General features: G+C 41.5%; 1 protein-coding gene across 4 annotated transcripts in view; it reads left to right on the forward strand.

Annotated features, from left to right (window-relative positions):
• Positions 1–1517: 1517 nt before the first annotated feature.
• LOC119723745 (GRIP and coiled-coil domain-containing protein 2-like) overlaps positions 1518–27411 on the forward strand; it is a 29678-nt gene continuing 3784 nt past the window's right edge. Inside the window, exons 1-20 of one of the 4 annotated variants that reach the window (XM_038194581.1) lie at positions 1518–1587; positions 6319–6451; positions 12559–12643; positions 12993–13186; positions 14558–14662; positions 15208–15312; positions 15462–18467; positions 18775–18844; positions 19148–19248; positions 20366–20485; positions 21226–21281; positions 21395–21443; positions 21920–22111; positions 22499–22591; positions 22894–23056; positions 23175–23275; positions 24118–24243; positions 24997–25128; positions 25834–25967; positions 26848–26970. In XM_038194581.1, the coding sequence (XP_038050509.1) occupies positions 6377–6451; positions 12559–12643; positions 12993–13186; positions 14558–14662; positions 15208–15312; positions 15462–18467; positions 18775–18844; positions 19148–19248; positions 20366–20485; positions 21226–21281; positions 21395–21443; positions 21920–22111; positions 22499–22591; positions 22894–23056; positions 23175–23275; positions 24118–24243; positions 24997–25128; positions 25834–25967; positions 26848–26970 (5030 nt within the window). In that variant the 5' untranslated portion in view covers positions 1518–1587; positions 6319–6376. Of the gene's footprint in view, positions 1588–6302; positions 6452–12558; positions 12644–12992; positions 13187–14557; positions 14663–15207; positions 15313–15461; positions 18468–18774; positions 18845–19147; positions 19249–20365; positions 20486–21225; positions 21282–21394; positions 21444–21919; positions 22112–22498; positions 22592–22893; positions 23057–23174; positions 23276–24117; positions 24244–24996; positions 25129–25833; positions 25968–26847; positions 26971–27411 lie in introns of all 4 variants that reach the window. The other 3 variants (XM_038194584.1, XM_038194582.1, XM_038194583.1) reach the window with 3 other exon arrangements.

Consider the following 27411-nt stretch of genomic DNA (forward strand, 5'->3'; position numbering starts at 1 on the left):
ATCTCACTTTAGGGTGCTGAATCCGAAAATGATGGCTATCAAGCTGGATTTTTAGTGGAAGTATGCCTAATTCGCATTAATATTTAATACCTGTCGTGTAATATATTTGTTCCCATATTTGGATACATATATATATATATATATATATATATATATATATATATATATATACATATATGCAATAAATTCAGAATATGAGTTAAACAAACTTTGGCATATCTCTCTTCTGGACAGACTGTTTCGTACCATAAGGCACTCATCAGCAAAATATATATATTTTTTGTAAAGTTTATTTGGGTGATTCTACTTACACTTCCTTGCGTCATGATCTGCGTTAAGTGATTTCAAACCTACGATCTCTTTCGGATTTTTTTCCCCGGAACCAACTGTCTTTCCGGCCAGGTCATCCCGGATTGCCGGATTCCTTCTTTTTTGGGGGGGTGCAAAAATCAAACTTAATTTCATCATCACTTATACTTCGAACCGTAAAGCTTTACTCGTCACCTATACTCATCTTTCCGACCCCCAATCTTTTTTATTTCCTCGATATCGTTATCACGCGATCGGTGAATCATCCATCCATTCTGTATCTGTATGGTTACGTTGCAGAAACCTATTCAGGCATTATCGCAACGGAGTATAGGTACTCAAGGCACTGCAGAGTATATAGGTACTCAATGCACTGGGAGTTATGTCTATTATTAGATGAATGAAGTCCGGTTCTTTTCAGAACCACACATACTCACAAAAGAGATTTATTCACATGGTGCTACCGCAAACTTATCTTGTCTTATGAATGAAGTACATGAGAAATATGAGACCCATTATGTAGCACCTTATAAGGGTTTACAAGGTGCTGCGGCCACTGCCCAGGACACCGGGGCGAACCCCTTCTCTTAACGACAAGTGTTACTGGGTTCTTTAACGTACATTACACAACACACGGGACCTACGGCTTTACGTCCCATCCGAAGGACGAAGCATGAATGGTTAAGTGCCTTGCTTAAGGGCACAAGTGTCCGCCGGCGGGCTCGAACCCACCGTCACTGTTGCCTCTGAAACACCAGAACATGAGTCCGGTGCTCTTAACCGCTAGGCCATGACACTCCAATGGAGTAATTTTATTTGTTTGTTTTCCCGCAGATTATTAAATAATGGAATATCCAGTTCAAGGCGTTTGCTACCCAAGTGTCCGGAGAAAAAACCTGTGTACATTTCCAGATATGTTTGCTGATGAACCCCCCCCCCCCTGCGAAAATTCCTGGATCCGCCCCTGCTTATAGGCTTATTTTTTTCATTTTTTCCCCACTTCTGAATTCCATTCTTTCGTAGATAGCTGGTCAAGGATTTCGTAAAAATTTGGTTGTAATATCATAGGGCCTATCAGTATCAATAATCAGCAGTGCCTTAAGTTCAGCCAATTAAACTGCACGTGTTTATGACCGTCATCATGTAAACACAGTGTGTCGATCAATATTTTTTATCAATGAAATTTAGTCTAGCGCCCTCATTTGTCTGACAATGTCCATGTTCACCACGTAAACGTGTAATGGCTGGATTGACTTGCCACTGAAGCGGAATTTCGTCGTAAGTTATTTTGTATCAATTTCAATTTCATAAAACAAACGAGTGTGTCATTGTGCTTGTAAGAATGTCAGTTGCTTCTTTACTATTTTCTACTACCGCCCTGTACTAGTGTAGTAAAATGACCATCTATGTTTTCTTTTTGACGGTGAAGGACCGCGCGATCGACCGTCGCTTTAGCAAGTTGCCCCGCCCCTACGTTACAGTATGGAGGGGTAGATTTGGCGATCGTGTAGTGTAGGGCCAGGGCCCGGTTCTAGCATAAGGGAACAAAATCTACTTTTAAAATTATTAGACCGACCAAACTTGTTGGCGACGTTCTCAATAAACAGGTACGGTATGTCATAGATAGAGGGCAGCCGGCAGGGTTTTGATTTTTTGAGGGAAATTTGGGCATGATTGTTGGGGGTAAAATGACGATGACAGTGCGACGACAACATGCAACCCGAAAATAAAGATGGCAATCACCGCGCAATGTACCGTGAACATACTCCTAGAACTATGAGGCTCCACGTAGTGGAGCCTCATAGGCAGATTACCCCTCTAAACTGTTTGCTATACAAAACACCAACTAAGTACAAAAACGTCCATCCCAACCAAGCTTTTTCCCACAGAACCGCTGCACAGTTTGCCCCTAAACTCCGTACAATACCTCATGACATACTCGCGTTATGTGCACCAAACGAACATCGGTGGATTCTGTCGGTTTTTCGGCAAAAATGATGAAAAATATGCCCTTTCCGCACTGAGCCAACCTGACACTTGAAAAGTGCACGCGCGCAGAATGATCGCAGTCATTTTCGGTTCGATCGCTCTGAGCGCTCGTATTGTACGGAGTTTAGGGGCAAACTGTGCAGCGGTTCTGTGGGAAAAAGCTTGGTTGGGATGGACGTTTTTGTACTTATGTTTTTGTATAGCAAACAGTTTAGCGGGGTAATCTGCCTATGAGGCTCCACTACGTGGAGCCTCATAGTTCTAGGAGTACCGTGAACATGCACGGCGCGCTGAATCGCAAGGCACAAACCGTGCAGAAAAATCGTGATTTCTACCCCAAGAAACTGTTCAAAATCGCAAAACGGGTGTCATTAGAATCGAGAAAAGTCTGCTTTTGATTGCAAAGGTGATTTTTGAGCAATAAAAAACATTTTTGACTCTAATTTGTTCAAAACAAAATAGGGGCCCTACTCTACACCTACGCAGGTACTCAGCAAAGTCCACTTCTGGATGTTAATGCTGAGATGAAGTTTAAGGTGCATGTGAAGCAGGGGGAAGCTTGTGCAGAAGCAAAATTTAAGTGCGAGTAAAAAAGCTCCAATCTTGGAGCTACTTGGCAGAGATGTGTGCCCTGAAGACGTCCACTGATGGAACTGTGATGACGTCTGCAGGAAGGGCATTCCAGAGCCGGACTGCTGTAGGCACAAAGGAGAACTTGTAGATGTCCTTGGAGGAATGGGTTGTGAGAAGCTGGTATCTTGCCGGATGGTAGTTTCGAAGTCTGGTATCTGTCATGGGGGTCAGGTAGTACTGATATTTGTTAATTGCGATGAGGTTATGGGATATTTTGTATAGCATGATCTTGATGGCTGCTTCCCTTCTAGATTGGAGTGAAGCCCACTGCAGGTTTTGTAGCATTGCGCTCACACTCTCAGTACGTTGGTAGATGTTCAGCACAAATCTAGCTGCTCTCTTCTGGATGGCTTCGACCTGGTTGATAGTGGTTTGATGATGTGGGTTCCACACAGTGGAGCAGTATTCAAGATGTGGCCTGACCAGAGAGATGTAGGCTTGTTGTTTTAACCGTGGGTGGCAATGCTTCAGGTTCCTTTTAATAAGCCCCAGCATCCGGTTGGCTTTTAAGGTGATGTTTGATATGTGCGTCTTCCAGGAGAGCTTGGATGTGAAAGTAAGACCCAGGTATGGATGTTCGTTTACTGATGTCAATGTGTCGTCGCCCAGGTGGTAGTCAAAGTCGATGTTGTTTATGCGGTGGGAGACTTGCATCACATGGCATTTGTCTGAATTGAACTTCATCTGCCACTTTGGCTGTCCAAGAGTACAGCGTATCAAGATCATTCTGAAGAGCTCTGCAGTCTTCCACGGTGTTTATGTACCGGTACATAAAACAGTCGTCAGCGAACAGGCGTAAAGACGAAGTGATGGAGTCTGATATGTCGTTGATGAATGTTAGGAATAGCAGTGGCCCTAGTACCGTGCCTTGGGGCACACCAGACAGAACATCTGACCACTCCGAGGCTTCGCCATCCACCACGACTCATTGGGATCTTTTGGTGAGGAAGTTGCTGAACCACTTCAAAAGAGAGCCACGTACCCCATAATGATGTAATTTAAGGAGGAGTCTTTGGTGGGGTACTCAATCAAAGGCCTTGGAGAAGTCGAGGATTATGGAATCTGTTCGCTTTCTGTCATCCAGGGCTTTGGCAAAATCATGGGCTACAATGATGAGCTGTGATTCACAAGAGCGGCCATGGCGGAAGCCATGTTGACTTTCGATTAAGATCTCATGAGTGTCGTAATGGCCCATCACATGGCTAAAGATGTATGCTCAAGGATTTTGCATGATATTGATGTGAGCGATACTGGTCGGTAGTTGGCAGCTACACTGCGATCTCCTTTCTTATATATCGGCGCTATGTTTGCAATCCTCCAGTCATGGGGAATTTCACCAGTATCCAGTGACTGCTGAAAGATGGATGCCAAAATAGGGGATATTTCCTCTGCCATTTTTTTCAAGATGCAGGCTGGAATTGAGTCAGGACCTGTTGCCTTGGTGATGTTGGTGTTCTTTAGCAGTTTACAGACACCATCCACTGAGATTTTTATGTCCTGGACTTCAGGGAAAGGAGACTCACCCATCGATGGCAGATCAGACAGATTTTCAGAGGTGAAGACGGATTTGAATTTCGTATTCAAGATCCTGGCTTTGCCTTTGTTGTCGGAGACTGTCCTGTCATTGTGTGTCAGGGGTGAGATACCAGAACTATCTTGCCGCTTGGCTTTGATGAGGCGCCAGAAGTTTTTCTTGTGCTTGTCGTCATGATCATTTAGCATGCGGTTGGTGTAAGACCAGTAGGAGGCTCGGATCTTTTTCTGCACAGTCTTACGGAATGACTTGAAATGGTCCCAGTCATTTCGAGAGTTAGAAGTTTTTGCCTTCTTGTACATTCGGGCCTTCTTTCTGATCATACGCTTAATGGAAGGTGTAATCCAAGGCCGGCTAGCACGAGATCTTGAAATCTTGCTGGGGATGTTTTTCTCCATTGTCTGCAGGATGAAGTTTTTCAACAAGAGCCAGTTCTCATTGGTGGATCGCTGAGATAATACGTCATTGAAGAACTCTTCATGAAAGGTTTTAAAATCAGATCTTACACCTTCCATGTCACCTTTGCTGTAAATAAAGATATTTCTTGGTTGCTTCTTGTTGACTGCAGGCCGTAAGTCGATGTCACCCAGAACAGCTTGGTGGTCACTACACGATAGCCATAAATTTACACACGCATATTCCTTGGCAAGAGAACAAAAGTCCACATAGTTTTAGGATATTGGACTAACCAATCTACGATTGTTGTGGATATGGAGCAGGGTTTTGATTTTTTTGAGGGAAATTTTAAGGTCAAATGACGACGACAAAATGCAACACAAAAATAAAGATGGCGATCACCGCAGTGCACCATGTTCGTGAAAGCACTATTGTGTTGTGCATTAAGGCCTACTGGTGTTACGTGAACCAGGTAGGTAGGCCGACGATGCACACCCCTAGTTGATTTGCATGGTATCAACTGTCAAATGCATAAGAAAATAGGATTTTGTACTGAAAGATAATTAAGATATACCGTTACCGGTACTATTACTATTCAAAATTTCAAAAAACAAATTGTGTCATTAGAATTAAGAGAAGTAATAGTCTGCTTTACTTTGCAGAAGTCATTTTGGAATGATAAAAAAGTCTTGACTCTTACTAGCCCCATAAATGTGGCCAATTTACTGGACTACCTCCGTAAACATAGGCCACACGTCCACCATGTACAAAAACGTGTCGCACTTTGTCAAATTTTGATTTTTACATTTAGGCTTAGTTTGTAGGGTTTTTTGCTTTAGAAGCATACTTACCCTATTGATAGGCTAATCAGAAAGTGCTGCCTTTTTCAGATGTCTAATTTTTGTGAAATTTCATGTTGAATTTTTGATACGCAAATGTGTGCAAATGAATCTGGAAATTTCACAAAAAATAGACATCTGAAAAAGGCAGCACTTTCTGATTAGCCTATAAAGAGGGTAAGTTTGCTTCTGAAGCAAAAAAACTTACAAACTAAGCCTAAATGTGAAAATCAAAATTTGACAAAGTGCGACACGTTTTTGGACATGTGGACGTGTGGCCTATGTTTACGGAGGTAGTCCAGTAAATTGGCCACATTTATGGGGCTATACTCTTACTTGACCAAACCTAAAGGGAGACCTGTAACTTCACAATGCGTTCCCTAACCCTTTTACCGGTCGGTGTGACCGAAAATGTGCAGTAACTGAAGGTATAGTTTGTGCTGCATTATACGAAAGTTTGCACAAAATCCCATTTGTAGTTCACTCTGTCCCACAATGCAAAGCAACTTGATGTCTTCACTGCATACTTCCAAGTTCCAGTTTCTCCATGAAACCATCTTCAAAAGTAAAGGCTAAAACTAATTTGAGTAACTTATCTAAAGCATGTACTTGTTGCAGAAACACACGACTGATTGTGGAGTTTACACACCTTCCCCCCTAGAACCACTGGGACAGCATGGCCACCCCTGACCAAGCCCCGCCCACTGGGGAGGGAGGGGAGAGCAAGTCTACCCCTGGTAAACCCGGAAAGGTAAGGAAATGTTTAAAAAGCGTAACTTAAGTTCTCCTGTAATGACTAAATTTTAGGAAATTTTGTTCAAAATGTGATGGGAGGCATTTTTTTTGCAGGAGTAAATGCACTTGTATTAAAATTGCATAATTTGCAACAATGATTCGGTTCAAATTTTTAGCCCTAACCTTCCCAAATCCTCCAAAATCCTCCTTGCATGAAGTGGAGGATTTCAAATGATTGAGGCTATATGGCAAAAATGTGTGGCTGAATTTGACTGACTGTGTCAAGGTCTTGGGCCGGACCTTGTGTTGTTTATGCTCAGCTGTGCATAAGTTTAGGCCTAAATTATACTTGAAATCCTCCACACTGCTCCAGGATGTTACTGGCTCTGCCTCGACATATTGACAGTGATTGCTGGAGAATGGAGGCAGAGGTCACCGCTCCAAGGAACGTCTTCAAGAAATAATGGAAGATTTAGAGGATTGAGGCTGTGTGCAATTTTTTCAAGGAGGCAGTTGGAGGATTTTGCAGGATTGAGGTTGCCTCCTGGCAAAAATGGTTAACATGCGCAAGTAATTAAAAACAATTTTGCAAATGAAGAGAATGAGAAAATGACATTGTTTCCTCCCCCCAAAATATTATATTTCATTGGACAGGAACTACTGTAAGTACCGGTATTAAAATGATGATTAGGCCGAGTAAAAAAAAAAGAAAAGGTTCTCGTCCGGGTGTTTGAAAAATAGGAGGAAGAGGGGCTTTTTATTTTATATTTTTAATTTTTTTCAAGATGGCCACCATTTTAAAATTTCCTGCAACCGTTGGTGTTTCCACTGTTCAAAGACACTTTTAAAATGAAAGACAAGTTGGACAAGAGAACTGAACATATTTACAGTGTCCTTTAGAGTTGGTCTACCAAGAACAGTTTTAGATGCATTTGCTTTAACCGCCAAAAGTCGCGAGCGAATTCTAAAAACACATGCTCCAGCGTGAGCTAGTCTCATACCGGTTGCATTCTGGCTTTGAAGTCAGCATTTACCGCATACAGTACGGCAGACAGATTCCGGTTGAATTTTCAAACGACTGTAGTCTAAAATTATCAATATACATACATGTACGTAGTCTGGTTCCCTAGACCTGACAATTATTCCTGACGCTTACGTCTCAGCCTCGACTCCATGGGCGCGTAGATTCATCAGGAATAGTCAGAATCTTTTCGTCTGGGAACCAAGTGGGTGAGTTGTTGTTAACTCGCCATGCTCGCACTGTCGCAGGGGTAGCGATCACACGTCGATATTATGTGGTGTACAAAGTGACCGACAGAGTCTATACTGAAAACTTCGACTCACATATTTCGCAAGTATTTATTTTCCGATGAATTTGTGGACTTTTTCAGTGTTTTTACTGCATTTTTCAAAAATAAAAAATAATAAAAAAATCCAGGTGGTCTCCAAAAAGAGGCGGGCGGGGACGAGAAACTTGTTTTGTTTTTACTTTGCCTTACATGTACTTTCAAAATTGGATGTTGCTGTCACTTCAGTTTACTGTGTACATGATGGCATTAATGATTTTGTAGCAGTTTTGTGTGTGTATATGAATTTACATTTATTATTTATAAGATGAATTTGCGTCGGGGTGATGTAAATAAATATTAGATTTTGCCCTTCTACATATAAACACTGTATACTCAGTGTGTTTTTATTTTATTATATTTTATTTATTTATTATCGGGCAAACAAGATAAAAATATTAAAAACAAACAGGCCCGAGGATTTTCCAAAATCGAAACTAATCACTATTTAAAGGGATCTCCAGACAACAGATAAAATACAAACAGTAAACAAATATACTCACATACATAAATAGACAAAAAAAACATTGACATAGGACAACATCCAGTCATTAGACGCATAAAAAAATATTAAAAAAATATATAAAAATTCATGTATTACTGCTTGGATTGTATTTATAAAAAGTTCTAAATTTCACGAGAGGAGGGCGCCCCACAATAAAAAAGAAAATTAGATACATATAATATATGTATGTGAGTATATAAATATTATTTAAAAATACAGGAATAAAAATACAGGAATAAAATTACATGGATAAAAAAAAACAAAAAAAACCCCCAGAGCCCCAAAGACCAAAATCATGTTGCGGCCACCCTGACTTCATCCAACCCAAATCAACACAACCAAGAACGAGGCCAGAAGGAAAAACAGACCGGTTCCCCTTTGCACAAAATACATGAACTCAGCACCGTCACCGGATACAGGGAACACGACTGAAATGGTGGCAACATGACAAAGGTCTAGCCTATATTACAGTCATGGACAAACCTTATTACGTATTAAAAAAAAAAGAAAAAAAGGCAACGTTAGGCCCCCCAAAAAAGTCTCCGGTTTCTGGTATGGAGCTTGCCCAAAAAGTGGTGCGGCGACGCGGCTTTTTTTTTTTTTTACCTGTTTTTTTTGCTTCAAATGTCGGCTGAGGACTGCAATTGGTGCCAGACTAAACTTAGTGAAAATATATGGGAGTTCAGAGAGGCCACATAAAGCTTATTCTCGATCATATCCCCATCTAAAAACACGTTAAAATTGTGCAGCAGCAGGATTCCAGTCAAACCAGTGAGTTTGGCAGTTTTGAGACATCATCTTTTATTGAAAAAAAAACTTTTTCATTTTGCCGACGCGCATGGCTACGGCGACGCACGCGCATACCAGAAACCGGAGACTTATTTTTTTTGGCCTTATCATTCCAAAATGTGGCGCTGTATAACAGTTTTGTAGTTCGTTGAGTTGATGGCTTGGTCTCTAACATCAGCAGGCAAACTATTCCACACATAAGGAAAATTGTTAAAAACAGAGAATTTGAAGGAGTTGGTTCTGGCAAAGGGGATTTTAAACCTAAAGTCTTCAAGATGCCGGGTATTGATGTCAGGGAGGAGATGGATTTCTAAGTCATACCGTTTGTGAAAGCAATGCAAAATGAATGTGAGAAGTTGATATTTATGACGGTGTTACCTCCCCAGTAAACAGAAAAAATCAATTGGGTGGGACTCGAACCCACGACCTGCTGCTTTCTGGTGCAGACGTCTTTAATACCACTCGACCACCGAGCTAACGGGATCGGTTGGCTGGTTCGAATTTGATGGACATGTAGATATCAATATTAAGTTTTGCCTTTCATCGACGTACATGTATAAACACTGTATACTCAGTGTGTTATTACCTCCTGAGTAAACAGAAAAAAAATTAGTTGGGTGGGACTCGAACCCACGACCTCCTGCTTTCTAGTGCAGACCACCAAGCTTGCGGGATCGGTTGGCTGGCTCGAATCTGATGTACTTGTAGCAGCGGGTACCGCAATTAAACTATTCATTTTTCCAATGTCACTCGGGAGGTAACACACTGAGTACATACAGTGTTTATACGTCGCTGAGGGGCAAAACCTAATATTGATGTTATACATTTGTCACCCATTTCTTTTCATGCAGGAAACATGCACAAGAGTGCCCACTAGTATAATGCACAAAAACACCAGGCTTAAAAAAATGGCAGTGCTGCGGTACATAATGCCTAGCCTCGCCAAGGGCAATTTTATAAAAATGCAGAAATTGCTGCATTATGTATCGCTACGGCTCACTGACCGTACATAGCCAAGAGCTGCATTTGTTTACTCGCACCACCACACCCAGAGTTGCACACACATCGTTGCTACGGGTACTGGCTTGTTAACAATCGTCTTTGTGGTTCGGTCAGGCGCAAATCTCATTCTGTGGGGAATATGCTGTCGTTCAATTGAAATCGAATGAATTGATGGTTCGTGCACACTGCACACAGGACTTGTTTTGCTAATTTCTGTGCAAAAAAATGGAATCTGATAGTGTATTTATTCAACTTGAATTTTGAAAGAGTGAAAAATTTAAATTTTGATATATTTTTGTTTACATTTCCCCTTTTTACAATGGTTAGATTACATGTCAGAAATTTAAATAGTATATGAAGAACACTACCAAAATTAACAGTCTTGTGAAGTTCTTGATTTGTCGCAGATAAGTATTTTTTTTTCATGGTTTGTTTGTGCCAATGAGACTTTCTCTAGCTAATGGAAAAATTCCGCCCCCCCCCCTCAGGTCTCGGCCATTGAGTGAAGAGAAATTATTAAACTTGGTGAATGCATAGAACAACTTAATATGCACATGCCCAAGAAATTTCATGACTATATAGGTTGAAGGGTTTTAGAATTATCTGCTAATTAATTATTCATATGCACCAATGGTAATTCGGCTTTGCGTACACTAAACATATGGGGAAATTCAGTTTCAGGCCGCAGTAACCCATGGTCAGAATTTTATGTTTTTGTTATCAACAGATGCCCAACACTCGAGGCTAAAGTCAGTAAAGCTCGAGTCGGGAAAATATTTTTGGCAAGGGTATCGCGGAACAAGTTGAGGGGAGGTCCCCCTTGGCCCTTTTAGGGTTAAAGTTGGTTTGGAATGGTTTCCAAAATACAAAACCGAAAAGTGAAATTCAAACGGAATTTTGAAATATCCGGATTTTGAACCCACCGTCGGTTATGAAGCTTTTTATGTTACATGCAAGTGCAAAACTTGTGTGTACTCACACATGTATGCACTGCTTTTTCTCCTTGTTTTATGTGTATGAATTTAGAAGTCTAAAAAAAATTTAAAAAGCTAAATCCTTGATAAAAAATGTTTAGGATTTTGTGTTCATGAAGGTATCTTTAATTAAAACAAAAATATATACCGGTAGATGGCATTATTTATGCAAATTGAAAATCGACCCTGTACCCGGAGCAGTTGTTACTCATTGGAAGTCAGTATTTTACGGCCATGCTATTAATAATTAATTTTTATTGAGCAAAGTGGAACATCTGTCCAAGTTGAATTTGATTAAACTTATTGATTTTTGAAGGACTTCGTGGTTTGTTGTTGCAGCTTTAGTTGGATGCATTCTTCTGGTTTTTTCTGGGTTTTTTTTCTTGTCTGTACTTTCCTGGTGGCCACTTGACTTATTGGAAAAAAAAAGTTTACAGTGAAGTATTTTTGTAGAGATTTTCAGATTTGAGCAAAAGATTGAATTGTTTCATCTAATGTATTAAAGAGAATATACAACAATTTGCAAACATCGAAAAACAAAACTACCAAATTTTTACGAAATACCTTACTAGGATGTTGGTAAATGACAGTTTAAAGCATCCTGGAAATTTATGGCACCTTGTGTGAAGTCGTTTGTATTTTTGTACCAATTTCCAACGGTGGTCGGCCGACCACCGTTGGAAAAACCGAACTATTTTTCAACTACTGCTCCAAATTTACCACTTTTTTCAGTTCAAATTTTGTTTGCTATTGGTTACATGGTCATGAACGGGTGCAGGCCAGCCAGACTGGTTCCCTTACCTTACAATTTTCCGGCATCTATAAATTGATCCATTTCATCTTTAGTGGAGTCAGGGAACCAGACTACTTTAACATTTTTGTTTTTGTTGTTTTTTCCCCAGCATTTTTGAACAACACTGTCAGTGTAACAATATTTGATCCATTATACTAACTCCTCAATTAGTTCATTTCTGAAAATTACAGCAAAAGCCAATGATGTACATTCCCTTTAACAGGCATGCAACTTTTCCTCGGATCCGCCGATTTCCTCGTTTTTTTACTTCCCATGAATGCCATTACAAATTGATAAAATACTGTACAATGTCTTGTGTTGTTTGGAGTTTCCTAATTTTTTTCCTAAAATCCCAGTTGCATGCCTGTGTATATAGCACAGAATGCTCAGTGCTTGTAACCCTAACTGAACTCAACCCATCAAAGTCCAACAGCAGGTTTTGTTGAAATCTGTTAGAATGGGTACAGTACCCCTAAACTGATGGTCTTTTACATTGGGGTTGGCATACCTCCAGAAACTAAGTCCAACAGTGTGTGTGTACAATTTTCCATGTGGGTGTTGGAATTTGCCAGAATGGGTACGGTTCCTAGTAAATTAGGGAGTTAGGGGTAAGAAGGAGTATGGACGAAAAAATATTAGTGTTTTTAACCAAATTGTGTCAAATTTTTACGTAAAGTGACGCGTAACTAATATATTTTCCTCTCTTTTTTGCAGTTGGACACCTTGGCAAGGGAAGATTTGATCAAGTTCGTGAAAAAGCAAGCCATGCAGGTGCAGAAATTAAAGGCACAGTGTGACAGTAAGTATGGAAACCCTCACCAAATTTACTTCTTCGCGGGAATCTTCTTTGCTCTTCCAAAATCCAACGCTGCACTGTAAAACAATGGCACCTTCTTTTTTTAAAAATGAAATCGGGATGTAAAGCCCCCAAAAAGTTGATCACAAAATGATTACAAGTTGATCACAAGTCAATCACGAGTCCATCACCAATCATTCAGTCCTAATTCAGTTAACAAGCTTTAAAAAAAATAAATGCGACAAAGGCCTTTCTTGTGACATGAAGGGGCATCATGGCGTGCATTTGTGAAATGTCTCAGAAAAGATCTTGAAAACTGCACGGACCTTTTTTTTACTCGATCAACTTTCAGAGCTTACTAAGGAGAAGGCAGGCTCCACCCCGCCCGGCGACCAACCTGGCGTTGCCAAGGCAACAGAAGAGCTGGAGGCAAGACTCAAGACGTCCGAGGAGGAGCTGGCAGAGTTGAGAGATGAACGGGAAGGGATGCTGACAGCTTACAACGCTGTCCAGCAGCAGCAGGAACAAGCCGTAGAGACACACAAGGTACCATAGAGCTAATGAACGGTAGAAAGTGTACCATTACCACTTAAAGGGAAAATACAACATTTGCAAACATCAAAAAATAAAACTACCAAATCATTTTGAAATACCTGGCTGGACTGTTAGTGAATGACAGTGTAAAGCATCCTGTAAAATCATGGCACCTGGTATACTGTCATTTTCAAGAAAAGTGGTATTTTTGTATCAATTTCCAATGCTGGTCGGCCGACCAGCGTTGGAAAAAACTGGCTTTTTTTCAAATACTGGCCCCAATTGACCATTGCACTTGTTTGCAATCGATTACACACCTATGAACGGGTACAAGCCAGCTAGACTGGTTCCGTGACCTTACAATTCCCCAATGTATGTAAACTGCTCTGTTTCTTCTTATATGGAGTCAGGGAACCAGACTACAGGAAAATGATTGTTTTTCTTGGTTTTTATAGCATTTTCGAACCCAAAACCTCAAAAAAGTCAGTGTAACTATATTTGCTATATATTTCCAACCCCCCAATTCCATCCATTTCTGAAAATTACAGCTAAAGCAAATGATGTTTATTCCCTTTAATAGAGCTCTGTCTGCAAGACACATGGCACATATGCACTTGTTTGCAATTGTACTGATCAGGTAGTACGCACAGCTAATTTTTTATTCTGATTGTCAACAAACGCATGTTGTCGTTGTCTGAGCCCCAGGTTACGGCGGCAATACATTCAAGTCCGCTCTAACTCTCTCTAAAGCGAGCCAGGCAGTATTTAAGCACAAAAACCTAAGAATAAAAGATTTGATAAATTACCTGTCTTTAAAGGGACACTAGGTCCTGGAACAGCCCAATTGGGCTACAAAACGCGCTTTGAACGAGATGATGTTAATCGGAAATAACATTTAAAAGTAGGATATAAACATCCACACAACTATCCTTTCAAAACTGGGCGTTTTTGTGTTATTCCTGTATTATGCATGCGAGAACGAATTTCGGGGTCCACTTTTGCGACCCCATAAATTTGAGCTGTTTGGATGCTAGTTGTGATTTCATTCGTAAAGTGTTCGCCTTTTGCGGACGTTGAAGAAACCATTTTTTTTCTGCATTGGTGATTGGTCACCGCTGTTCCCGAGACACACAACGTGTATATCGTACACTGAGAACGACACGAAAAACGTATTCGTACTCCGTCATGTCCGATGTAAACAAGCGGGGGTTTTTGTCTTTTTCTCGGGAATGGTAAGACATTAGGTTCGTTTCCTTTCAACCAGATGTTTAAAATAGGCTAAGTAAACAATCCAAAACGTAAAATTTTCAGGGATTTCAGGACCTAGTGCCCCTTTAACTTTTACGGAAGTTTTTCATGAAGTGCAATCTTTGTCATTCCCAGAATCTTGAGGATGCCTTGAATAAGGTCTCAGCAGAGAAGGAGGACTTGGGCAAAGAAGTTTCCCATCTTAAAGACGATTTGAGTAAGGCCACCTCAGAAAACAAGGTAAGATTGTCGTCTACTAATGTCCATTTACTGATATGTTTTATCAATATAGAGCTTGAACAAAGATATTGAATGGAGCGAGATTAGAACCTACTACCTTCAGAACACCATACTGGGAGTCAGGTTGGCGTAGCACAAATTTTCCTGGCCTTCCATCGCTGTGACCCGGGTTCGATTCATGCCTGGGCCAATATGTGGATTGGGCTTTCAGTCCCTACTTGATTCCTTGGGTTTCCCCCCAGAATATTCTATTCTGGGGATTTTCTCTCACATCTAAAACTTGAATTCCTTCACATTGTCTTCTCTTTCCTGGGCCTCATGGGAGACCTGTGGATTTTACTGAATGGGATACCCATTTGAAACAAGAATTGAGTAAATAAACAAAAAAATAGTGTTAGACTTTTTGTAATTTATTTGATGAGTTATTTTTATTGCGTAAAACTTTTCAAAACTGGATCTGTTCCTGACAACTGTTAGATGAAAATTACCCAAAGATCAGAAGTTTTCAGACCCTGGGAATTTATGTTTGTTTTTTATATTTTTAGGAGCTGTTGGAGCAGCTAGAATGCATGCAGATGAAGCAAGAAACAATGACGTCCACGTTTCAGTGTCTACAGGAAGAACAAAGCACTCTGGGGAAAGAAAATGAGGTCAGTTCCTCTTACTCTTAATGAGTGAAACCATAAACCTTCAAAATCCTTCAAATTTTCCCAGTGAATGTTAAAGATCTGGGAGTATTTAGAATTCATCCATGTTGACAATAAAGCTATATCTTTGTACAATTTCTGTTGTTCCAAAGGCCTTGCAAGAACAGATCAAAGTGCTAACGGCTGCAAGGGATCAGGTCATGGACTCGCTGCAAGCCTTCAAACAGCAACAGCGGGAGAAGTCAAGTGACGCCACTCAACTGCAGAACACCCTTGCTGAGGCGACAACTCAGAGAGACAAGCTGGCTGAGCAGCTCCAAGAGCTGCAGAAGTCCCAGGAAGCCTCTGCCACTGAGATTCAGGAGCTTAGGTCCAAGCTAGAAGCTGCTAACGAAGAGAGCAGCATTTCTCAAAAGCAGGCGGTGGACAGGACAGCTGAGGAAGCTCAGGCCAGGAAAGATCTCGAGGAGGAGATCCAAAGGCTGCGTCGCCTTCAGGAGGAGATTGTTAAGTCAAAAGACAAACTTATCACCACCAATGAAGAAGCTATGAGAGTTCTTAGAGAGGAGCGTGAGATGGCGAAAACAGAAAATCTCGAGACTCAGAAAGACCGAGACAATCTGGCAAATGAGGTGACAAAGCTCAAAGAAGAACTTGAAGCTAGAGAAAGAGACTCTGGAGATGCAGCACAAAGACAGAGTGAATTAGACAACCAGTTGCAGCAGATGGAGGAGAGTTTGAAGGCAATTGCTGCTGCGAAAGAGCAATCTATTAACGAAACTGAAGAGCTAAACTCTCAAGTTATGAAGCTGTCATCCGAGTTGAAATCGGCAAATGAGGTTCTACGCTCATCTGAGCAGGATAAGGACAGCAGCCAGGCCATGTTGAAGGAACTAAAAGAGAAACTTGAGGATCTGAGAAGTGAATTGCAGAGGTCTGAAAATTCTAACAGTGAGCTAAAAATCCAGATTGACCAGTTGACAAAGGAGAAGGACGAAGCAACTGAAGAGACTCAAACTCTCAAAGAACAGGCTGAAGATAATGAAACACAGCTTTTAGATCTTAGATCGGAACTGGAGAGCTTGAGACAAGAGAAGGACCAAGCCATCAACGATTTGGAAGAGAAGGCAAGGAAAGATGAGACCGCAGCGGAAAATCATAAGAAGCTACAGGATCAACTTGATGCAGTCCTAGCTGAGAAGGAGCAACTTGCCGGAGAGATATCCACCCTGAGGCAACTTCAAGACGGCAGTCAAGAGCTGGACAAAATCGTAGAAGGCTTACAAGAAGAGAAAAACAAATTGGCCACCAAAGTAACTGACATGGAATCAGTGAATTCCTCACTTCTTAATGGCGTGGACTGCTTGAAGAAAGAGAGGGATCAGCTTGTTGCAAGGGTAGAAGAAGCCGAGAAAGAAGTAAGCCAGCAGTTGCAGAGCAACATCAATTTAGAGCAACAGGTGCAAGAAAAGCTCAATGAAGCCAAAGAAGAAGCACAGAAATTGTCTGAGAACCACAAGAAGGCCTTGGAGATAGCAGAGAGAGAAAGGGACAGGGCCAGAGAAGATCTTGAAGCTGTCAGAAATGACCAATCAAGCTCCAATGATGAACTTCACGAACAGCTACAAAGGATCCGGTCTGAACGGGATAGCTTAGCAGATGCCAAACTCTCCCTGGATTCAGAGGTGAAAAGGTTATCAGAGGACTTGGCCACAGCTCAGGACAGCTTTAATGTATCTCTGAAAGAACAAGAGTTGAAACTGGAAGTTGGGAAAGAAGAAGCGACCCGTCTAGAAGGAGAGTTGAAATCAATAGAACAGACCAACGAGGAGCTTCACACTGAGTTGATGGCCATTAGGGAGGCGCATCTGGAAGCTTTGAATCAGTGCACAAATGCTGAATCACAGCTGAAAACCTTGAAGGCTGGACAAGACGAGAGTCTGTCGAGAGAAAAGGAGGAACTCCAAGAGAAGTTACAAAATCTGAGTACTGAAAAAGACGGGTTGACCATGCAGCTTCAGGAACAAGAGGTAAACTTCAAACATCAGTTGGAAGAGGTGTCAGTTACCATTCAAACTTTGGAGAGGGAGAAACAACAAGCTTGTGATGATCTGGTTAGCTTGCGGAAGATGGAAGCATCAGAACGCGGTCTAAAGGAAAGTCTAGAGACAGTTAAACATGAGAATGAAAAACTGCAGGGAGAGTTTCAGGCCAAGGAAACTGATTACAAGAATGTAATTGGAGAACTGAGGGGGCAGTTGGAGACATTAGAAACCAACCAAAGCAAAGTCAGGGAAGATCTAGAAAGGATGGCTTCAGAGCTTCTTGATAAGGATTCAGTTATTCAACAAACTACAGAACAGAACAAGGTTGAACTGGAAGCCAAGCAAACAGAATTAGACAGTGTTAAAGCAGAACTGGAAGCTACTCAACAAGTCAAAGAAGACTTTATTGCAAAGACCGAGCCCAAGGTTCAAGATAGTTCACCAGAACGAGCATCTGCGTCCGACTACCAACAGACCCCAGAATCTAAAATTCAAGACCTGGAATCAAAGATCAAATCTCTAGAGGCAGACAAGGTGGCTTTCAAAGCCAACTTTGAGAAACTCAAGAAGGCCAGCCAGAACAAAGTCCAGCGTCTCAAGGATCAGATGGAAGCCATCCAAGAAGAGAAGAAGACTCTCTCCGAAAAACTTGATGCCTTGGCATCCTGTGACAGAAGCAGAACCAGCCAGATTGAAGAGCTAACTGCCCAGACCGAGTCCCTAAGAGTAGAGAAAGCTGACTTGTTGCAAGAAGCGAAATCCGCAAGAGAGGATTGTGAAATGCTAGAGAAAGCAAAATTGAAGCTGGAGTCAAACTTGAAGGATGTGGAAACAGAGAGGACATCCCTCTTTGCCGACTTGCAAGCAGCACTGGCTGAGCAGAGCTCCCAGGAGGAGGGGCAGCAGGACTTGGCCAAGAGGCTCCAAGATATGGAGGCGTCCAAGCAGAAGCTGGTCAACGAGCTGCAGGAAGTCCAGGCAGAGGTTGACCAGAAGGGAGAGGAGGTCAGGCGCTTGAGGGTGGACTTGGAAGACGCTCTTGCAGAGAAAGAGAAGCTGAAAGAGAAGGGAATCACAGGAGCCATCTCTGAGAGTTCACCTGAAATGACTGAGGTAAGGGATACTGGTGTACTTAATCAAACTCTTTGTTTAGGGTTAGGGTTACAAGTTCTGCTTTTACTTTGCCCCAAATTTCTCTAATCTCGAGTGTTAGTCATGGCCTCTTGATTTCTTGAGTCTTCAAAGTTTGAGATTTTGGGAATTTTTACCCCTGTCCAGAATTGTTAATAGCGCATTTAGGATCCGAACTTGGGTCAAACAGGTAGCAATGAAGTGAAAAACCACTGCACTTGTACAAGCCAATTGTGGTTATGTTTGCTTCAAATTTTGCCTTTGCATCTTTTTTAAAACCATCTTTCAGGAAAAGCCGAAAGAAAAAGAGTCCCTTCAAGCTTCCGCCCCTGCAGGCGACTCTCTGCAACAAGAATTAGGTAAGAAAATATGTTAGCAGGAGTACCTTGAAGTGAGTTTCCAGCATGCTTGAAGTAAGCCATTCTTAAATTCCAGATTATGTGAGGTTCTTACGGGGTGGAGTTTGTTAGAGTGACTATTCTGTGTTCGCAAACAGTTGGTCTCCCGTTTAGCCGGGATCCTTCAAAATCCGTGAGGAACGGCTGACGAGAATTTGCACAAGCCTCTCAAGTTTTAATCTCAATAAAAAATGCTGAAGAGGTTAGGGTAAAGCTAAAAACGTCTCTGGCTTGATTTAACGTTTTCTTGTGTGTCTTTGTCAGACGCCAAGGTGAAACAGTTGAAAGACACCGAAGAGAAAGCTCAGAAATTGAGATCCCTGGCGATGAAAGTGAAGAAGGAACTCGAACAGGCCAAGAAACAGGTAAAGCACAAAAGTCATTCTTCATTCATTGTTTACTTGATTTTTGAGAGAGTGGTGTAGACGACTGGACGGTGTTGGATGGGGTGGTCACTTGAGGCCAATTGTCAACGAACGGATCTCTGCTGCACTACGTTATATCTCTTGAAATATGAATGGCTTAAAAGTATTGACGAATGCTGTTTAATGTGGGCCAAATAACATGCAAACGATGCTTAAATGTTTGGGTTGCCGGGCGATTGCCTGTCAACATGACATCAAATGACACATGTTGTATTTAAAGAGGTTGTGGAATGCTCGAAGACATTTCCGTCATTTTTCGGGTATATGTAGCCTAAGGTGTGATGAAATAAAAACGACTATTGTTTCTGTCATAAGATGAGTACAAAAGGTACTTTTGAGAGCTGTTTTTCAAGTCCTGTCATGCCTGTTTCGACCCGAACGTGCAATTTGTGTAAAAGTCGTCGTTGCGGGCAGCAAACAAAACACAGTAAATTGTGACGTAATAAACAGGACTCCCGATGCAGAGTAGCATAAACGAGTCCTGTTTATTACGTCATGATTTAGTGTGTTTTGTTTGCTGCCCGCAACGACGACTTTTACACAAATTGCACGTTCGGGTCGAAACAGGACCTGAAAAATAGCTCTCAAAAGTAACCTTTGTACTCATTTCATGACAGAAACAATAGTCGTTTTTATTTCATCACACCTTAGGCTACATATACCCAAAAAATGACGGAAATGTCTTCGAGCATTCCACAACCTCTTTAACAGTCCCCTACGAATGAACAATTTGTATTGCGAAAATTCAAGTTTTTGAAAATATCTAATATTTCTGTGAATATTTCTTTGAACAATTGCATCAATGAAATTAATGAAATTTCCTCCAAAAAGTGTTTCTTGAAAAACTATTGAAAAGATCAACAAGTCAATAAATATGTATTGAGAATATTTAACATTTTGTTAATATTTCCAAAAGTAACGGCTACCGAAAATTGATGAAATTCAAGCCAAATTGTTTTGCCCAATAGTTAGAAAATGTTTGCGGATATTAGTAAGCCATCCTGCAGTTTAATAGTGAAGGATCTTTTAATGAAAGATTCTTCATTTGATGTCGTAGATAACTTCTCAGGTGGAGGAACTGAGCCGCGTGACATCAGAAAAAGAGCAGTTGTCGAAGAAGTTGGACTCTCAGACTCAACAGCTAAGTGGAAGCAGGCAGCACATCGAGAACTACCAGGTAAATCAAAAAAATAGTTCGAGCTCCACCCCAAATTCTGTAAATACCCAAAATCTGGTGTTTTTTTTAGTATTTGGAGAGTTCAAGGAATGTACCGGTACAGCACAGTCACAGTCGAGGAAATTTTTTAATGTTTACCATTAATAAAGGAATAAATGTGTGCTTGGCCAGTTTTCAACACTCTGTCATGTGTTTGGATGCTCATAATTGAAGGCAAGGGTAATTATCAGCACCCAGACTCCAACTGGTCTTAAACATAGCATTTAATACCGGCCAAGCACATGTTTATTCTCATTCATAAATACCTTTTCGGTCAAAAAATCTAAACTTTTCGGTCAAAACAAGTCAAAAATTGTAAATCTCCAACCATTTCGTTCAACAAAACACCCCTCTAGATATGGTATGGCTCTCTCATAAACAGCTCCTTATATTGTGTGTACTGCGTGATGTGGCACAGAACACAGCTGTGCCGGTCTAGTGTAAATTTAGGACTATGAAATACGGCGGACACACTGGTAGTATTGCACATGTCTTCGTGAGGATTGTGAACGTTCAACCAATTAATCGGTACTGGCACCAGATTTTGTAGGAGTCCACATTTCATGTGACTTGGGAAAGTCTTTAAGACCAGCCACCCGGTCTTTATCAACCGTTTAAAACTGGTCATGTGATGGGCTCTCGACCAATAGGAATGGGTAAGCTGTCTTAGGTAAATTGAGATTTGAATTTTTTTTTTACAGAGCCTTCATGTTGAGTATGAGAAGTTGCAAGATTCGCTGGATGCTGAAAAAGATCTGTAAGTATCGAAAAACAATTCTAAATCTTCTTTTATCAAAAGAAAATGACACAATTTGTGTGAAATTTGTGTTTCATTGACCAAGTTTATGCTCATTGTAAACAATCTTCTAGGTCCCGAGAGCTGCAGAAGAAACTAAATGAGACGTCTGAAGATCTGAAGGTAACGCTTGTTTCTTTTCTAAATCAGTCAGATCAGTCACATTTGCTGTTTCAAAATAGGAAAAAATTAATAAGTAAAGTAAAATAAAAAGGCCTGCAATTATCAAAACTAGTGCTGATGCAGACGGTATGCTAATATTTCACTTTACGTGGCCTGGAGCAAGCCCACAGATGTGTAATAGGAAAGGAAAATATTGAGGACAGTTAAAAAAAAAGGCAGTCTTTAAATGTGGTACAGATGGGGACGAGAAACGAATGATTCATTACACATGGCCTGATCCAAGTATTTTGGTCTTTAATTATACAAAATTAACCACAGATAAAAAGTTAACGCAGTCATCAAAACTGAATCAGGTGCGAATGAGAAACCAACCATTTACTTCATGTGGCCAGATGCATTCACTATAGTAATGCACTATGTTAATTTGGATTTAAAGATAAAATAATTATAAAAAGAACCACTTTTTTTTTGGTCAGAATCTTTCCTCGGAGTGTGCCCAGACCAAAGTGGCTAAGGAGGAGCTAGCCAGGTCATGTGACCACGCCGTCAAGGAGATCCACACCTTAGAACGGAGCGCAGCGGAACTCAGGAGCCGACTTCTTGCCGTAGAGGATGAACGCGACAAGGAGAAAGAGGAGAAAGAACGAAAGATACAGGAGCTGGAGGAGGTACATGGGCCTTGAGTTTGTTGGGGCTAATTTATGCAAATTTATTCCAACTTGGTAGGATGTTGGCTGTACAATAATTTATGCAAATTTACTCAAACTTGCTAGGACTACCAGTTCAAATCTACCAGTTTTTTAATTTATGCAAATTTATTCAAACTTGGTATGATGTCAGCTCTTCAATAATGTATGTACATTTAATCAAAGCTGTTACAATGTCAAATCGATTATTCAACAATAAAATAGGAATTTATGCTCAAACTTAATGGCCCGTATACTGCGTAAACACGGACATTTGAAAAGTAAGTTGTGTTTCTTTGATTTACAAAGCAAGGTTGACAAAGACTTGGATGCATTTTTGTCTTTTCCTGAATTTTGTTTTTGTAACAGGCAATCGAGAAGATCAAAGCATTTGAACACGACGCTGGGAAACAAAAGGAGAACTTTGACACCACGACAAGGCAACTGCAAGCTGCTCTCAAGGTAACTACATGTCTTACCAAGGCCAGTAACAGTTATACCTCCCCTCCCCCTTTTCACCAAACCCATCTCCCCCCCCCCCCCCCAAAAAGGACTACATTTTTATTGGACACTATTTGCTGAATCTACAAGAGATATAGCAAAATATGTACCTGCGGTAATTTTATGCCTACTTACAGAAACAAACATTTTCTGACTAAGGGAAGAAGAAGCTCGGGATGCAACTATGACTGCCCACCACTTAATTATGGGATTGTTTTTTTTTTTACAAATTTGAACAAGTTTTCTTCTCCACCGTTCCACAGGAGGCCAGCCAAAGCAACCTGATGGACCTGGAGATTGCCGACTACGAGAAGACTGTCTCCAACCTCAACCATACCATCCAGGAGAAGGACAACCGCATCGTTGAGAGCAACACGGAGATAGAACGTCTCCAGAAACGCATCGAGGCTATGCAGAAAGAGACGGGTCAGTTGCCTCTTTATTCCCCCCCCCCCCCCCCCGAACTAATTTGTTTAAAACCAATTAGAGCACAGTTGTGCAGAAATGTCTCAAAATGTTATCTTGTTCTTTTCCCATCCTGTAGATGCATCTGATTATCAGCGAGCGCAAGCTGATGAAAGAGGCAACAAGCTGAAGGCCATGCTCATGAAAACCAAGAAAGATCTAGCGGACGCCAAGAAAGCTGTAAGTCGCTCCAAGAAGCTTGTCAGGTTACAACCCTTGGTTAAAGGGAAAATACAACATTTGCAAACATCAAAAAATTAAACTACCAAATCATTTTGAAATACCTTGCTGGACTGTCAGTGAATGACAGTGTAAAGCATCCTGTAAAATCATGGCACCTGGTATACTGTCATTTTCAAGAAAAGTGGTATTTTTGTATCAATTTCCAACGCTGGTCGGCCGACCAGCGTTGGAAAACACTGGCTTTTTTTTCAAATACTGGCCCCAATTGACCATCGCACTTGTTTGCAATCAATTACACACCTATGAACGGGTACAAGCCAGCTAGACTGGTTCTCTGACCTTACAATTCCCCATTGTATGTAAACTGCTCTGTTTCTTCTTATATGGAGTCAGGGAACCAGACTACAGGAAAATGATTGTTTTTCTTGGTTTTTATAGCATTTTCGAACCCAAAACCTCAAAAAAGTCAGTGTAACTATATTTGCTATATATTTCCAACCCCCCAATTCCATCCATTTCTGAAAATTACAGCAAAAGCAAATGATGTATATTCCCTTTAACATATACCCTGTCATCCAGTGCCCCCACCAGACCCAATCTTCCCCTTCTGCCATACTTGCCAATCTTACTATTGTCGACTAGGTTGGAATTGCTCAACGTCTTTCATAATTCAACTCTGTGGAGACAAAATGGCTTCCAACAATGTCCCTGAGAACACTTCTGATGAAAACATAAAGATGGCGTACATCACTGCATGTAGCAAGTCTTTATTCACAGCTCTTTCTTGTTTGGTGGCATTGCTTTGTAACACATTCTTGACCTTTAACCTTTGACCTCAGGAATCTGACCAGCGGACCAATGAGGCGGCTCTCCACGGCCAATTGGAGCGACTGACCCAGCAGTCGGAGGCCCTCAAGGTGGACCTCTCCGTCTTAGCGGCTGAGAAACAGAAGCTCCATGACCAGGTTCGTCCACTGAAAGGACACGCTACAGAACTGACTGTGGCAGGGTCTGCGGATAGTAGACCACATCAACACTGACGTCACATTTGCAATTTTCAATTTGTGACACCCGACTGTACAGCTACCCAAATGCCTGTCTCATGAAAATCCCCATTATTGTAGTGGACAATTCCAACGCTATGAAAGGAATGGTAATGTCTGTGACACAGGCAATAAACCATAATATCTAATTAATGATTTAGAGAATGATCCAAAACTCCTAGTACAACGCCATGGTCCAGTGGTTACTGTGTTTGACTCACGCACGATTGTGCGTGGGTTCGAATCCTGCCAGGAATATGGTGTTTGTGCCCTTGGGCAAGACACTTAACAACAATTGCCTCTCTCCACCCAGGAGTATAAATGGGTACCTGTGAGGGTCGAGGACCGATTGAACGCTGATATCGGCTGCCACGTGGTCCCATGGCCTGATGAACGGGGCAATAATTGTAAAGCGCTTTGAGATTGTTGATACAATGAAAAGCGCTGTATAAGCAGTACAATTATTATTTTTGTTATAAGTCTGTAATCTCCTTGACCATCACTAGATGATAGATGTGTAGGATTTAAAAATTCACTGCGCTCCTGCAGGTTCTGTCATGGACATGACATAAGGCTTTATTTGCTGTACAGCAAAAATTAATACTGCAGACGTTAATTTAAATTTCCCTACAATGTACCCCATGAATGATTTTGTTCTCATGCGTTTGGTTGTAGCTACGCGCAGCCAGCGACGTCAACCTACGCACCGTCCGCGGCTTGGAACAGAAGAACCGAACCTTGCGGGAGGATCTGGAATTAGTGAGGAACGAACTGGCGGGCACACAGGAGGAATTCGAAAGCTACAAGGTACAAAAAAAGAAGGAAAAGTGTGCTTGAAAATGACTCCGTCTGGCTGTCAGTACAATTCACAATTAAAATTGTGGACAAAATGAAAAACGACACTTTTGTGAATTGGCCATAACTCAATAAATGTTTACTCGATTGGAAAGGTTGGTTTGATGCACTACAGTCTTTAACTGTGTATCTATATTTGCGGTGTATTTGAGGGCGCTTTGAGTGTTGTTTTTTGGGGGGACACCCAGTAGTCAGCAGTAAGGCCAAAAAAAATAAGTCTCCGGTTTCTGGTATGGAGCTTGCCCAAAAAGTGGTGCGGCGACGCGTTTTTTTTTTTTTTTTTACCTGATTTTTTTGCCTCAAAATGTAGGCTGATGACTGCAAATTTTGTTCCCGACTAGACTTAGTGCAAATATATGGGAGTCCAGAGAGACCACATAAAGCTTATTCTCGATCATAACCCCATCTAAAAACACGTTAAAATTGTGCAGCAGTAGGATTCCAGTCAAACCAGTGAGTTTGGCGGTTTTGAGACATCATCTTTCATTGAAAAAAAACCTTTTTCATTTTGCCGACGCGCATGGCTACGGCGACGCGCGCGCATACCAGAAACCGGAGACTTTTTTGTTTTGGCCTAAACTGATATTTGTTTCTTTGTCCTCCGGCTGACATTACACCTTTGACCCCATGTTGGCATGTCACCTTTGACCTCTGCAGGTCAGAGTTCACAGTGTTCTGAAGCAGCAGAAGACCCGGGACAGTTCGCACGTGGACGTGGAAGCGGAGCTGCAAGAGAAAGATCACCTGGAGAAGATGAACAAGCAGCTCAAGGCCAAGATCCAAGAGACAAGGTTCGTACATCTTCAAAAAAATGTGTTTAATAAAAATTCATAAATACCTCAGACAGTTTAGCCATTCCTATTGGTCGAGAGCCCGTCACGTGGCCGGTCTTAAACGGATGATAAAGACATGGCTAGCTGGTCTTAAACACTTTTCCAGTGTCGCAATAAAATGTAGACCCCTAAAAATCCAGTGCCTCTTAACGTTTCATTGGTTGAACGTTCACAATCCTCACGTAGGCATGCACAACACTACCAGCGAGTCAGAATTTTATAGTTCTAAATTCAAAACGCAACGCGCCAGGTGCGTTCTGCGCGACATCGCTCAGAACATGCCACGCGCGCGTCAATCTCCATAAAAGGGCTGTTTACATCTTACTCGCCAGCTGAACACTTCATTATATTGCTAGAGGGATGTTTGAAAAAGCATGAAGTGAACTTGTTGAACAAATCGGTATTTTTTGAACGAATTATTTGATATTTTTTACCAAAAAGGTATTTATGAATGGGAATAAATATGTGCTCAGTCGGTATTTATCACTCTGTTTAAGACCACTTAGAGTCTGGGTGCTGATAATTACCCTCGCCTCTGGCTCGGGTAATTATCAGCACCCAGACTCTAAGTGGTCTTAAACAGAGTGATAAAAACCTCCAGAGCACACATTTATTCCCTTAGTAAAGTGTGGTTCCTTTCTCAAGCAAGAGCACGGCAAAATGTTTGAGTCCAGCGTCATAAAATGTTATCAGTTTGGCCCATCTACCAACCTTTCATGAAGAGCTCTACTGTACAACTTTACAGCCTGTTAGCGTCAACTAATAATACAAAAAAAAAAAATATCTCAATCATGATCAAGTCTTAATCCTGAAACACTTGTTTATGTTTTTGATATAGGGATGAGCTGAGGGCAGTGACAACAGAGTTGGAACTCCTCCAAGACGAGCACGACCGACTGCTGCAGCGACACAGCGACATGGTGCTGGACAGCCAGAACAAAGAGGCAGCATGGAGGGAAAAGTAAGCTACTGCATAACTGCAGCTGCTGCCTTAGTCTTGGTTTCCAGACTGGATTTAATTTAATGTTCCCTAAACGCAACCAATTCTTTCCCATCCCCCACTCTACTGGCACAATTAATCCCCGGCAATAGAGGGCGCTCTCAACAAAATGAAGCACATTCAATCTTTGGGAATCTTGGCACTCGAACCAAAAAAATTTACGTGAATCCAGGTAACTGGGAGTCCCTCAGGACTGAGTGCCAGGATTGCATCCATCTTGTTGGTAACGCACTCTACCATCTCAGAGTTTTGGCTGTGCTTGGGCACGTGTGGTCTAGCGTTGGAGCACAGGATTCGTGATCGAGAGGTTGTGGGTCCGAGCCCCATCGTGGACATGCGTGTTGTGCCCTTGAGTAAGGCGCTTCACCTCAATTACTCCTCTCAGCCCAGGTGTTAAATGGG

The sequence above is a fragment of the Patiria miniata genome, unplaced genomic scaffold, assembly GCF_015706575.1.
Source record: "Patiria miniata isolate m_02_andy unplaced genomic scaffold, ASM1570657v1 HiC_scaffold_17, whole genome shotgun sequence".
Lineage (NCBI taxonomy): Eukaryota > Metazoa > Echinodermata > Asteroidea > Valvatida > Asterinidae > Patiria > Patiria miniata.